The 13,999-nt window shown below is 38.3% G+C and overlaps 2 protein-coding genes across 2 annotated transcripts; one reads left to right on the forward strand and one right to left on the reverse strand.

The window, feature by feature from the left end:
• Positions 1–2,115: 2,115 nt before the first annotated feature.
• On the reverse strand, positions 2,116–4,044 carry LOC126965008 (RNA exonuclease 5). Its single transcript, XM_050808413.1, has 2 exons — positions 3,882–4,044; positions 2,116–3,793 (listed from the first exon to the last, which is right to left on the reverse strand). Exons 1-2 carry the CDS (start codon positions 3,949–3,951, stop codon positions 2,133–2,135), a joined length of 1,731 nt encoding a protein of 576 aa, XP_050664370.1. The 5' UTR covers positions 3,952–4,044; the 3' UTR covers positions 2,116–2,132.
• Positions 4,045–5,154: 1,110 nt separating this feature from the next.
• Positions 5,155–13,076, forward strand: LOC126965144 (UBA-like domain-containing protein 2). The gene is made up of 4 exons (XM_050808611.1): positions 5,155–5,412; positions 7,640–7,714; positions 9,133–9,366; positions 12,744–13,076. The coding sequence occupies exons 1-4, from the start codon at positions 5,305–5,307 to the stop codon at positions 12,768–12,770; spliced, it is 444 nt and encodes a 147-aa protein (XP_050664568.1). The 5' UTR covers positions 5,155–5,304; the 3' UTR covers positions 12,771–13,076.
• Positions 13,077–13,999: the final 923 nt, after the last annotated feature.

Genomic DNA, 13,999 nt, shown 5'->3' on the forward strand with positions numbered 1-13,999 from the left:
TGAGGAAGCTGGAGGTCCACTTGCACAAGCTCTCGGGAAGCCCAAATGATGGAAGTTTAGAGAGGAGTGCCTTATGCCATACACGATCAAAGGCCTTCGCTATATCCAGGCTAACTGCCAGGCCTTCCCCCTTGCTTTCAAAAGCCGCAGCCCATCTATGTGTTAGGTATACCAGAAGATCACCTGCCGACCGACCATGGCGAAACCCGTATTGTCGGACGTTGATCAACTGGTGACCCTCTAGGTATACCAAGAGCTGACGGCTAATTATGCTCTCCATGATTTCGGAGAGCAGGGAGGTAATAACAATAGGCCTGTAGTTTGCCGGATCCGAACTGTCTCCTTTTTTTTGGATCGGATGGACAAGGGCTGACTTCCATGAGTCAGGGACTACGCCTTTGGAATAAGAGTGCCGGAATAAACGCGTTAACACCGGCGTCAACTCAGGGGCACACGTTCTAAGCACGATTGGAGAAATGCCATCCGGCCCGCTCGACTTCCTGACGTCCAACGAAAACAGAGCTCGCCTAACAGTTTTCTGTCTGAACTGTACTTCAGGCATAGAGCTCTGACACCGCGGGATGGTCGGCGGTGTTTTTCCGTTGTCGTCAAGAGTCGAGTTGGAGGCGAAAAGAGCGCACAGGAGATCAGCTTTCTCTTTGCCGTATGGGCCAGGGTGTCATTCCTCATGTACAACGGCGGCATGGACTGCTGGCTGAAGTTACCGAGAGCAGCTTTCGACAACGACCAGAACTTGCGTGTTCCGGTCGGGTAACTGGAAAGCTGCTCGCCGATTTTGACGACGTGCTTTGACTTTGCACGGGCGATTTGCCGCTTAAAAAATCTGGAAGCACGGTTATATTTCCTCTTTAGAACTATGCAGTTCGAATACTTTGTGCCCAGCGCCGCAACCCAAGTTCGATACGCCTGTTTTTTGCAGTCAGATGCTGCTTTAACTGACGCATCGAACCAGGGCTGTGATCTGCCACCGATCGGTACTACAGAGCTTGGTATAAAAATATCCATGCCCTGTAGTATCACATCGGCTACTGCAACGGCGCAGGCACTAGGATCATCCGAAGGGAAACAAACCCTGCTCCAAGGGTAGGATGCAAAAAAGGAACGCATCCTATCCCAATCTGCTGACTTGTAGTGCCAAACGCGGCGGGTCGCTGGTGGTCTGCGACGTTGGCGTCGTATAGGCACTACACTCCTGACCAGGCAATGGTCGGACGTTCCGAGAGGGGCGTCGACAATGACCTGGTAACCATCGGGATGTGTAGTCAGCAGAAGATCTAATAAGGACGGCATGTGGCTATCCACATCCGGAAGCCGCGTTGGCGACTCAACCAATTGGGACAGATCGTACGCCAATGCAAAATTATGCACAGATCGCCCTGCGTAGTCTGTGGTACGTGATCCAAGCCATTCGGCATTGTGCCCGTTGAAATCACCCAAGACTACGATTTCAGCGGAGGGGATCTGTGCAAGCACGTCGTCAATTGCCGCTTGAACGCAGCCCATGAGATGATCGGTTTCTGCGTTACCACTATGGGACCTGTAGACACACGCATAGATGCGGACGCGGTCCTCTAAATCTACGCGGAGCCAGAGAGTAGGCAGGTCCCTACCCTCAAAATTGCCGAGACGGCGACAGCAGATATCCTCCCTAACGTACACACATACCCCGGCATGAGGCAAAAAATTGTGCTCAATTTTGTACCCGGGGTACGTTAAATATGACGTATCGCTAGGTCGATATATCTGCGTCTCCGTAAGGAAACACAAGGCCGGCTTCGCCGTCTCAAGGTGGTGGTGGACGGCGTTTAAGTTGGAGTGAATTCCCCTGATATTGCAAAAGTCCACGTTGAGTGTGGAGCGGGTGCCGTGGTGTTACTGCCTCGTTTGTCCTTGGTCATGCGCGGTACTGTGCCCTCCCCAGAATACGAAGGGCAGCCCGAGCTAGAGTGCTCGGGGAGGGATTCTCCGACTCTGGTAGAGCATGTGTATGTTAATGAACTCCTCCTAACGGCTGGACCGATTTTTCAAATTTAAGATGTGTGTACAGGACAATGTCTGTTGGGTCCACTAGTATATATAGATAATTTAACAACATTGTTATAGTTAAATATTTATTTACACTTATTATGTTTAATATTAATCATAGCTACACCATTGTCTTCTGTGGTCCCACCGAAAATGACAACACACAGAGCGGCATCATTAAGACTCTCCCAGATGTGTTCTATCTGTCGATCAACTTCAGATATTTTCTGTGATACATCATCATGTTCACTGTCATCTATTTTTAAATGAGCCATTATGAAATTGTAATCATTGACCGTATCAGTCACTGTTGATATAACTTCCTCCACAGTGTCTACTGTAGATAACTTCACCTTTTTTAATTTCTTTTTTTTTAAATGATTGCTCAAACTATTCTTTGCTTGAGATAGATATGAGTGATAGTCGCCTGTTATATTATCACAGCCGACAACCAATGCGGTTTTTTCTTGCTCAATTATATGATTGAATATTGACATACCGTACTCTGGTTTTGACGCTTGTTCAATCAATCTTTCTTTAAAGCATTGTCTTCTTTTCTGCACCGAGTCACCAAACTCTATACATTTACTTAATTTTAACTGTACAAGTTTTAAGGCTGTCAATGCATCCTCGGCAGAACAATGTCCTGACTTGCCAGTTTGAATATCTTCATTGAGAAATTCTTTGGCTAATATTTTGAGCTTTGTTTTCCTGCCTCTATCACCCGAAAAGTTGTATATGCAACTAGTGTCTATGACATAAGGATGCATCATTTTTAAGGCATGTAAATCAAAGTTCAATGATTGTCCTATTAAAATTGCATCAGGGGGTAATAACTCTCTAAGATCATTTTGAACATCCTCGAGCCTTTTTGTCACATTTGACAAAGATGATTCTGTTATTCCTGAGAATCTAGTTAAGTAGTCTGTTATATTATTGTATGGTTTAACAAATGACTCATAGACAACTTCGTAGTTTTCATTTACGACAGACACCCTTGTAAGCTCTGAGCCAGCTTTTGTTATACACATTTCACAATCTAGTCCAAACATTGGAGATTTGGGAGTTACTGCTTCATACTTATTCTTAGATAATACATAATCTGCATACATTTTTTTGAATTTTCCTTTTAGTGGAACAGGGAAATTTTCTTCAATAAGTTGATATGATGATAAAATTAACTTTGTTCTAGGAAAATTATCATTTATATTTAATTCAGGGTTTGTTTTATTCATTGATGTATCTTCTCCATTGGTAAGAAATTCACCTTTCATCATTATATCTTTTCTCACATCCATTGCTGAGTTCATATCACCATATTTCTGTATTAATGTTTCCTTCTCTGTTTGAGAAAGGGGTACTAAAGCTAAATCCTTAACTAAGGATCCATTATATATCGCTGGTGTAAATATTTCAACACAATTATTAAACAGCTTATCAAACTTTGACTTTTCTTTAAATGTTTTCCAATGATTTATAGAAATGCCTTCAAAAATAATGCACATTGTTTGACTTATATGACTGCTATTATCAAAATGATACCATCTGGCTGGATGAGTATGATTTTGATTTCCCAAAAAAGAATGCAAAAGTAAGTTTTGAATGTCTGTTAGAACAAGTGGCAATCTTCCACCACAATCTTGTGATAATGAAGCAAATTTTCCCGCATTTTTTAAACGAAATTTAGGTTTAGAGATTCCATTCAATTTTCCAACATAATTCGAGCTATTTTTATGCGGGCTCTTCTCTGTAAACAAAAATAAACATATGAGTATTTTCTAAGGATAACCTATACAACTCAATAGTTGAGACCACTGAATAAAATAATATATAACCATTGGGTTCTGGATAACGTATACATCGCTTTTTCTTCAAAGGTTCGTCCGAAGCAACCAAAACGCTCATTTTTTTATATATAATTATAAATATCAACTTATTCAATACAAATCACAAACATGAAACAACCCAAAACAGACAGGGAAATAGCGGGGGCACGGGCGTAAACCGTGAAGTGTCAAATGTCAATTGTCAATCATGATTTAGCGTAGATAGAAGGTGAACACACTACTTGATTTAGTTAGTATTATTTATTTAGACTTTAGAGCATTGGTAACAAGATCATCAGCTCAAACCAAAATAAATACAAGAAAAGAATAATATTTAAATTATTTTCAATATACTTGATTACAACAAAAGCCCCGGTTACGATTATGGGCAAAAAAATTGTTGATGTAGGTTAGTCGGTGGGCCTTGGTTAGACCTCCATTTTATAAACTTTGTCAATCATGATCCAAATTATCACGTTATTAATTATTTTAAATATTTAACTGGACCTCTACACTTTAGGAAGGTGAGTTCAACAAAGGCTTCGTTTATGGAGGGAACTACCGCTCAAAGTTAGTGTATGTTCCGATATGTACTGCAACCACTGTACAGTTAACGTCAATTTAATTTAGTATACTGTGAAACCGCTCCTTTATAGCCAGTTATACTGGTTACTATTTAAAACAGAACACAATCACGTAAACTGTCAGCCGCATTTTTGACGCAGCATTCAAATGAGTGTATTAAAGTTTCATTAAAAAATACTTTTGTTGAAATACTGTCAAATTAAAAATATTTTAATTAATAATTTAGGCACTCGAGTGTTTTTAACTGATCACGTGATCAAAGTACTGCGACTACATTACATCGAAAACGCCAGTGCTCACAGTAGAATATGGTGGCGATTTATGACGTCATATATTTCCCTAGGGTACTGCCGCAGTATAATGTATACCGCATAACGGAACGAATTTTTCTACAGTGATAACACTGTGCAGTGCTCGCAGTACATATCGGAACATACCCTTAACCAAACAAAACCACAGACTATTGTCTATAACTGTATAGATTGTATACCTACAATTATTGTCTGTTGTCCTGAGCAAGGCCAGCGCAGACTAAAAATTCTCTCTGAAATCTATAAATAGATAGGTAGATGGAAAATATTATGTAAAACTAAAAACATATAGCATGATCATAAAGGGTCTGAGTTACAACTCTGCTCTCCATCTCGTTGTCTCTTTTACACATTTGGTAAAATAAATATTTGTATCTCTTTCTCAGATAATACGTTCAATTACAATTAATTCACTGAAGAATAAAGTATAAACATTCTTGTTGTACCTACTGTGTCTACTACTTGGCGTTTGCAGATTTGGAGTATTTCATCATTTTCAACACAGAATTATAGTAAATTTTGCACATTAGAAAGCCATGGATTCATTACGCGAGCAAGTAATGATAAATCAATTTGTGTTAGCGGCTGGTTGTGCTCGAGAACAAGCTAAACAATTATTGCAGGCTGCTCACTGGCAGTTTGAGGTAAATGAGAAAATATAATAATGTAAACAAACTTTACTAGCAATGGCAAATGGATGCTTGTTTTTATTTACCTTCAAATTTTGAGTATTTTTTTGATTTTATTAGTTCTAACAGTAAAATAACAGATGTTTTTATTGATTATTGCATTAAACGTAATATTGTACAAATAATTATCAATCACCTTGACCATATTATCTACAACAAGATGTGTACTCATTGATAAAAAAGGAAAATATACAAATTTAGTAGTTGTTTACGTTATCATAATGTTTTTATTTACCTGAATGCAGAATATGCAACTTATAATATATAAATGTTTTAATCATTCCCATCGTTTATGTATTCATGTTCGGGCAGATAGTTTTATAGGTTATTTATAATATTAATAAGTACTAATATTATTATGATTTTACCATCAAAATAAAAATATCAGAAAATTATTTCCACAATTTCAATATTTAAATTTGTTTGGAGTACATTATAAAGCACAAACAAGAATAATATTAATTTGATTCACTTGTATACTATTCAGTGCACAGTGTTTTAACCATTAGCCATGACCGAAAATGTTAACAATAGTAAAATTTTTTGACAAGATAGGTATGTATGTAAATGTTACAGGTGAAATATAACTTTGCATAAAAGCTATGTAAGTAAAACTATTGAGTTAACTATGATTATTTATATAGCTTTGTATTTCAAAATTTGGCACAACCTCAATTACTAGGTTTGTACAATTATGAAACAATCATGTTATTCCTGGATAAATTTACTTTGACCACTATTAAGCTCTTTATCTTTAAAAGGGAAATTATACCTACAATTCTAAACTCAATGAGAATTATTAAATTTATACTTCTATTTGCAATTAGTTGTCATACAAAAGCATATCTGTAGTGATGACTAGTGATATTAATGGTATCATTATTGATGGTGGTGCAAAGGTGCCCTTGCCTTTCATCCGGGAGGCACATTCATCTGGGATTTGTTTGTCCCTATAGTATGCAGTTGCTGTTTTAGTTTAATTGGCTCCAGTGGTGGGTAATTGTTCTGATTACTAATCTTAAATGGTGTCTGTTACTAATGTTTTTGTCCCTGAGACATCTCCCAGTACTGTCTCCGTTACATTAGAGTATATATCAAAACTTTTCAACTTGGCATGTTAAGGTACTGATGTTCTTCATCATTTTGTCTATCTAGATGGTATTTCAAACTGATGTTGGTTCACAGAATATTAGAAAACTATTAACTCATGGCTGGAACTCAGATGCAACACAAATTTTAATAGTTAGATCTAATCTTCACATTTTTTGATGAGTTTTGTGAATAAGCAAGGGGTCTGTAGCTACATTTCTACTAGAACCAGCTAAATTTTGAAAGTGGTCTATGAGAAAAAGATTCTTGGAACCTCTGGTTTAGATCCTAGACTGAATGTCACCATTTGTTTGGGTCTCCAACACCTTATTTGTAAGCAGCACTTGTTTCTCTCTGTATCATTACGCACATGCAGGTGAAGTTAGCATTTAGGTTAGTGAGATGTAACATCATACTCCCTGTCCTAGACAAAGATGTAGTTTTTTTTTAAATTATAGGTTTAAGGGACACCTTTGCCTACTCAAGATAATGCTACTGTGATAGCAGTGTAACTTAATTAACATAAATATTTAGTAGACTTACTTATTTTTTTAGATTTACCATTGGCAATTACATACACTTACTTATACTTATATTATACTACAAATTAGAAAAGCAATAGTTCTATAATCTAACAAAATGTAAGAAATGTACAAAATCTACCAAAAAAAGTTGAGATATAATAAACAAATACAGAATAAATATTAATCATTTATTTATAATATTTTTTTTTACATTTTTGTGATACTTGTAATATATCCTACCTACTAAGCTAGAGGTCCCGGGTTCGAAACCCGGTAGGTGCAAGCATTTATATGATGAATATGGATGTTTGTTTCCGAGTCATGGATGTTTATATGTATTTATGTATGATTATGTGTAAAAAGTGTGTCAATATTATTATTATCTCTGACAGTCTGACAGTTGGTCTGATCTGATAAACCTACTAAGCATTTATAATTTAACTGCAACACAGATGAATTGATTCTTGTTTTCATTCTTTAGTTCTTTTTCATATTTGAGTTGCATTATTAATACAAATACATATATAATCAGTTGTTTTAAATATATTATGTTGTTCTCATGTTCACAGACTGCTCTTTCAATTTTCTTCCAAGAAGTTGCAATACCATCTGCCAACGGCATTGCAGCACAGCATTATCCACAGGTAATTTAGTAATTTATTCTGTGCTCGTGTTTTAATTAATCTGGAAACTGATGATGAACTAAATAGTACCTAGTTTGGCCTAAACACAGATGCAGGAAATTGCTGAATAGCGTTATATAGACTGATGTTCAGCTCTGTAGTCACTTGGAAGAGAAGGTCTTTATACCAGTGGGAGGCTCCTCTGCACAGGATGCCGGCTAGATTATGGATACCACAACGGCGCCTATTTCTTCCATAAAGCAGTAATGTGTAAGTATTACTGTGTTTCGGTCTGCGCCGTAGCTAGTGAAATTACTGGGCATGAGACTTATCTTTTGTCTCAAGATGACGAGCACAGTTGTAGTGCCGCTCAGAAATTTTGGTTTTTTCAAAAATCCTGAGCGGCACTACATCGTTATGGGCAGGGCGTGTCAATTACCATCAGCTGAACGTCCTGCTCTTCTCGTCACTTATTGTCATAAAAAAAAGTCAAATTGGCTTCTAAAAAGCTTTGTGTACTCGGTAAGGCGAGGCAGTAGGTACTTCACAACAACTATATAAGGCGCTCAATTCGGCCTCACATGGAGTACTGTTCGGGGTGGACGCTTGCCACTACCAGCTTCTTCTATTTGACCACATACAACAAAGAGCAGCTTGAATCATTGACAACAGAGTGATCTCTGATCAGCTTTATGGTTTGGTACTGCAAAGAGATATGGGGCATATATCAGTGCTCAGAGGAGATTGATCTCGGGTTGATTGATCAGCTCCCAAATTTCACCACCGGACATTAAGTGACAATGCGAAATTCCGACCGCATCATGTTGACGTCTGACATTCTACAACCGCGCGTTTTGCCAATACCGGCTGCTGTTTTTTCGAACTGATACGAATTAGGAACCTTCAAGATTAGAGCATACTTACTTAAAGGCTGGCAACGCATCTCTTGACCTCTGGTGTTGAGGATTTCCATGGACGGCTGCCTCTTCCCATCACGTGAACCTCTTGCCCGTTTGCCCCTCTTGTATAAAAAAAAACGTTTTTTATGACAATAAGGGACGAGACGAGCTGGATGTTTATCAGATGGTAATTGATACGCTCAGGATTCTTGAAAACCTCAAAAATTCTGATCGGCACCACAATTGCGCTTGTCTGCTTCAGACATAAGATGCTAAGTCTCGTTTGCCCAGTAATTTCACTAGCTACGGCGCCCTTCAGACCGAAACACAATAATGCTTATACATTACTGATTCACGGCAGAGATAGACCCCGTTGCTCCATAATCTAAAAAAGATTGAAGACTGAAGATTAGAAGGGGGAAAAGAACAAAATTTGCCTGGAGCACGTATGAACGATACGGCTGCAAGAAGCCCCAAGTATAATCTCGTTTGTTCTCCTTTTCGATGTAATAAAACTAACGTAGATTGTTATATTTCCAGCAATTGATGACACCGTGCAACACACCAGCGACTCCGCCAAACTTCCCCGATGCTTTAGCCGCCTTCTCCCGCCTCTCCACCACCGGCAGCCCGAGTACTGCTGGCGGTCCCAGCGGCATGGCGCCGCCTGTCTCCCCCCTCGCGACCCACCCGCCCCCACAGAACATGCAGATCAACACATTCACCAGTACCCCCAACCAGCAGAATTACTCCACCATCTCTTGCTCAAGTGCAGTAAGTTTTTTTTAAATAAGAAAATACGGGACGCGAAAGATGTTACCCTGATTGTAATTGAAACGCCCTCTCTATTACAAGGTAGTGCCACTCAGAATTCTTGGAAACCCTAAATTCTGAGTGGCATCATGATTGTGCTGGCTACCCAGTCAGTAGCCCTGTCATTACAATAGCAAATGTTCCCTTTGCACTGAAACGCTGAACTAGGCTCCGTTGTGGTACCTTAGCATTAACATTTAACCTCTGGTAATCTTTTTTATGATAATTTCTTGCCAATGTTTTTCATCATCATATCGCGTGTAATGTGTAAAATCCCCCTGTTTTTCAAAACTAGTTTATAGGAACGAACTTAAAAAGATTATCAATATCAAATAATATTAGAACATATTACTGTTCTCATTTAAATAAAGTAACTAAAAATAATATTTTATACTTGAAAAAAAATTAAAGGTTAGTAATAAAAATAACCTATATGCTTTAAGTAGTAAATACATTATACAGTATGTAAAGATATAGGCTGGGGCAAAAAGGAAAACTAATATCTAAGTTAACATAATGCAATCATAGGTTTGAAAATAAAATAACTCAGTGTTTGCCTCCATTGTTGGTATTCTGCACTCAGAATACCTCTTGCGATCATTTTATATAACCTGCGATCTTTTCAGACGAAATAGCAGCAATATTCTGGATTATAAAATAAATCTGGTCTGGTTAGGTTAGGTTAAAAGCTTCCAGAATTTGAGGTGGTATTGATACACTTTTTCCATAATTGTCTGATGACACAAAGAGATACGGTAACACTAGCACTGTTTTCGTCAAAAAAGTGCTCACACACCAAATTCAGAAATGGCACACCAACCGGTAGGGGCCGTTTAGTGGCCGTTATGTTCACACTGCCATACCTGCAGTTTTGTCTGTTCTGCCTCATTACTAACGCCGAATGTTAGGAATATTACGAATTTTTTGATACAAAATGATGCGGCGGCCAAACTATCATTCTGTAAGCCATCCTGCAACCAGCTGCCTATACTGGGAAGCATCGTCCGGGGACAGAAGGGCCATTTGGCGTCTGTAAGAACATCCATCAATTTGTGGGTAGAGTCCGACATTTTTCTGGTTCTCTTTAAACGTCTGGCCTTGACGAACTTAGACCCTGCCGTTTATACAGCTGCCACGAATCTGTTATTGTAATTGTCCACATAAACGCAGAGGCAGTCGAAGCGGTTTTGCAATTAGAATTGAAAGTTTTCCGGGTTTTGGATCTGGAGGGGTGCAGGTCGGAGCGTAGACCTCACCAGTCAAGACCGCTCCAGTTTTGAATTGATATTCAATGTGCCCCTTACTATCACTCCCAGTTTTCACTGAGTTGATCACAGTTGATCTCATTTTTGGTGGCAGCATCCAGGCTGATGCAAGTCCATTTGCATTGTTCTGGCTTCATGAAGAAGGAGTTCATCAAATACAGATCTTCCTTCTCCATGAAGTTAGCCAGCATCTAGCAATGGGCTTTCCGATATCCATAACCAAATTGCCCCATTCTCGACACATCGTTTACCCATAACTACGTTGAAGTGGGTTTTAGGAGTGTGAATGTCTGTTGAGATGTCCTCACACATGGCCTCCACCTCCATGTCTGAGTGTGTCAGAGTGTAAACCTGAATGATCTTCAGCAAATACTGTTAAGTAATTCTGAGTACGAGGCACGTTACTGACAAGAGAGTGCCCTCCCGGAAGTAGAGAAGGTGTCCGGAATTTAGGATCATCGAGTCCTCACCCTGTCTTCGGACCACAGATCTGACATCCCATCGTAGTCTGATCAATGGTTCCTCTAGTTCGTCCAACTTCTCGTCGGTCCGCAGTGCCTTGACGCTGTATGTAAGTATGTTACCAGGGCCAATGGTCTTCGTTGGTGGTAGCGTTTCCGAACCCGAGGATTCTTAGCATCCCCTGCCTCGTTGCTTATGTGGCTGCTATCGTGGCCACAACGAGCGGTACCGCCTGGAACTGGAGGCCCGGCAGAGGCTTTACTGTGTCTGTTGTCATATTGGGTGGTTTTTGCCATATCGCCACGCAGTAGATGTTGAGGCTTCTCGGACGGATGTTGCTGCCTATCCTCCTTTCTATGTATCCCGTAGTCGCACCACACACACAATAATAATAATAATAGACCAATTGACAGCCCGAAAATGAGTAACCGTTCAAAGGACTAAGGAGCTAATGCTAAGCATTGCTTCTAAATCTGTTTCAATTAAAATATATTCGTTTTCTATTTCTTCTATGTCGAACCCTTGATTTGTCTATACACTAGCACGCCTCTCCCACTCCCCATGTAGGTATCGTAAGGTAATCGTAAGTATGTGCGGTGGCCTCTACAAACTAGGCCAGCCAGTAGGGACTCACGAGCGATCAGTGACGCACGCATGTACTTTGTTGTCACCTACTTCACAGATACGACCGAATTTTAAAATGGAAAAACATACATAAAGCAGAGTATATTAAGGTCATTGCGACCCAAATTAAAATTTTTAAGTTTCCTAAAGACGCTGAGACAATCTAATTGAAAGTGATTATTATTATAATGAAATTACTATTCATAATAGCTACCTATTTATTTTCTATATACTAAGTGTGAAAGCCACAACCTGAGAGTTGAATTTTATTTGTGTATTAATCCTAGAAGTGAGGGTTACCACTTTAAAAACATAACATATTGTTTAGATTTACAAGAGCGACATCTCAAGTCAATTTCCTAATATGCAAATATTGCGGTTGAGCAGTTTATTAACTGTAAAGTAGATCCTGTAGATGAAGCCACAAGCTGATTGAACAAAGCAAACAGGATTTTATAACGAGGCGTTACTCGAACGGTTAGCTCAGTTGGTTAGAGCACCGGCACGGAACGCCGGAGGTCGTGGGTTCGAGTACCGCATCGTTCATAAAATTTTGTTTTTTCAAATTTTATTTATATTATATTTAAATTATAGAAAAATCTGGGCTATTTTTATAAGATGGCCTTAGGTAGGTACAGTTTTAGGTAAAGAAGTCAACTCTAATGTCAACGTTAGAAGAGGTAAGAGTCATGCGATAGAAAGAGAGGCAACTTCTAGGTGAATAAAATTTTGGTTAGTAGCGCTGTGCAATCTGAATTACACCTTATTGTATGACCGCAAGAGTCCCTATTTCTTTAATTGTATTTGAGGAGTGAGACTTCCGTACTTGTACTGTTATATATTCTTTGACACAATTTGTTAGTTATGGTTTACACTAATCCAATATATCCTCAATGTTCTAACATCACTATCTACAATCGAAATCGTAGAGATGTCTCTGCCTCACCCTATAAGCGAGTAAACATTAACTTTATTTTTATTTTCCAGGTATGCAGAGAACAAATGCCAAGATAAATACAATTATAGTGTTAGGTTAGCCTATAATTTATTTTAGAAATGGCGTGAAGTGAGCTGTGGACTTTATCATAATATTTTCCGATACTCTTTGCAGCAGGAGCTGCCAGGCTATGTGTGAGGTGATAGTCAATCATGTTTAAAACATTTTTGCTCCAACAGTGGTTACTCGAAAGTGCACTACATTACAGTTTACGATACCAATAAGTGTATTACTGTGATTATATTAAACTAATCGGTATCTGATATTATAGTGTAACTTTATAAATATAAAATGTATTATAATAAAAATTATTTTCTCTTTAATATACTGTCGTAATTTCTACGCACTTGTATATCTATAGTTAAATCAAATTGGTGTTCTAATTATTGTATTATATTTATAATACTTGTATTATACACAGCTTCATAAAAGACAATATGAATGTAATTAAAGTAATTAATTAAGACTAATTGATCTTATTATTAGTCATAACCAATGTAGTGTTGTTATTTTAAGTTGTTTTAGTTCAAAGTAGTGTTCGAGGTGACTCATTTACAAAACGGAGTTTACTCGTTCAGTTTGGCATCAGCTCAGCTCAGCAAATGTTAGTCTTCTTAGGTACATAATAATATTCTTTTGACCTCTCCAGCACGAAAAGGGCGCTATTGCTACGTGAAAACGAGCGTGAGGCAAAGTGATTTAAATTTCGAACCCCACGTGACCATACATCCGGGAATTACTCCGCGTTAAAAAATTATGCGATCCGGTGCGTTCCAAAGCACATTTTCTAGCGTATTATCTCATTGTCACAAAAATTTATATGTTACATATCGAATTTAGATTTATAAATTTTACTATTGCCTTTTTAAAGACTCAATATTTAAAATATATACTTGTAATAGTTATTTCTCTTACTATAACCTAAATCACTTTTCTCGCTAGTCGAGGTGAAAAGTTGTATGTTTTAGACGAGAGCAAATTTTTTTTGTCTCGTGCCTTTAAATCACTCACTACCTCAGTAGTCTAGAAATGAATCACGAGCGTAAAGAGCTTCGCCAATTCGTGGTTTAAAGTCAGCACTCGCAGCAGAAAGTAACTTTGCTCACTTGTTGAACAAATAACTATTATTCAGATAGTAAAATTTACATACAATTATTAATTAAATATCTATCACTATCTGTTTGTCTATTGACAAATTCCTCTTCCAACTTCTTCCACTCTTTTCCATCTTTAGCTATCCTAGACC

Source organism: Leptidea sinapis, chromosome 6 (genome assembly GCF_905404315.1).
Source record: "Leptidea sinapis chromosome 6, ilLepSina1.1, whole genome shotgun sequence".
Classification (NCBI taxonomy): Eukaryota; Metazoa; Arthropoda; class Insecta; order Lepidoptera; family Pieridae; genus Leptidea; species Leptidea sinapis.

Bases quoted from the DNA above. Each gene is read 5' to 3' on its own strand.
- LOC126965144 (XM_050808611.1), top strand. From the start codon at position 5,305: ATGGATTCATTACGCGAGCAAGTAATGATAAATCAATTTGTGTTAGCG. The intron at 5,413-7,639 runs GTAAATGAGAAA...TCATGTTCACAG, and splicing joins CTGCTCACTGGCAGTTTGAG to ACTGCTCTTTCAATTTTCTT. The intron at 9,367-12,743 runs GTAAGTTTTTTT...TTTATTTTCCAG, and splicing joins CCATCTCTTGCTCAAGTGCA to GTATGCAGAGAACAAATGCC.
- LOC126965008 (XM_050808413.1), bottom strand. From the start codon at position 3,951: ATGAGCGTTTTGGTTGCTTCGGACGAACCTTTGAAGAAAAAGCGATGT. The intron at 3,794-3,881 runs GTTATATATTAT...TTTTGTTTACAG, and splicing joins ACGTTATCCAGAACCCAATG to AGAAGAGCCCGCATAAAAAT.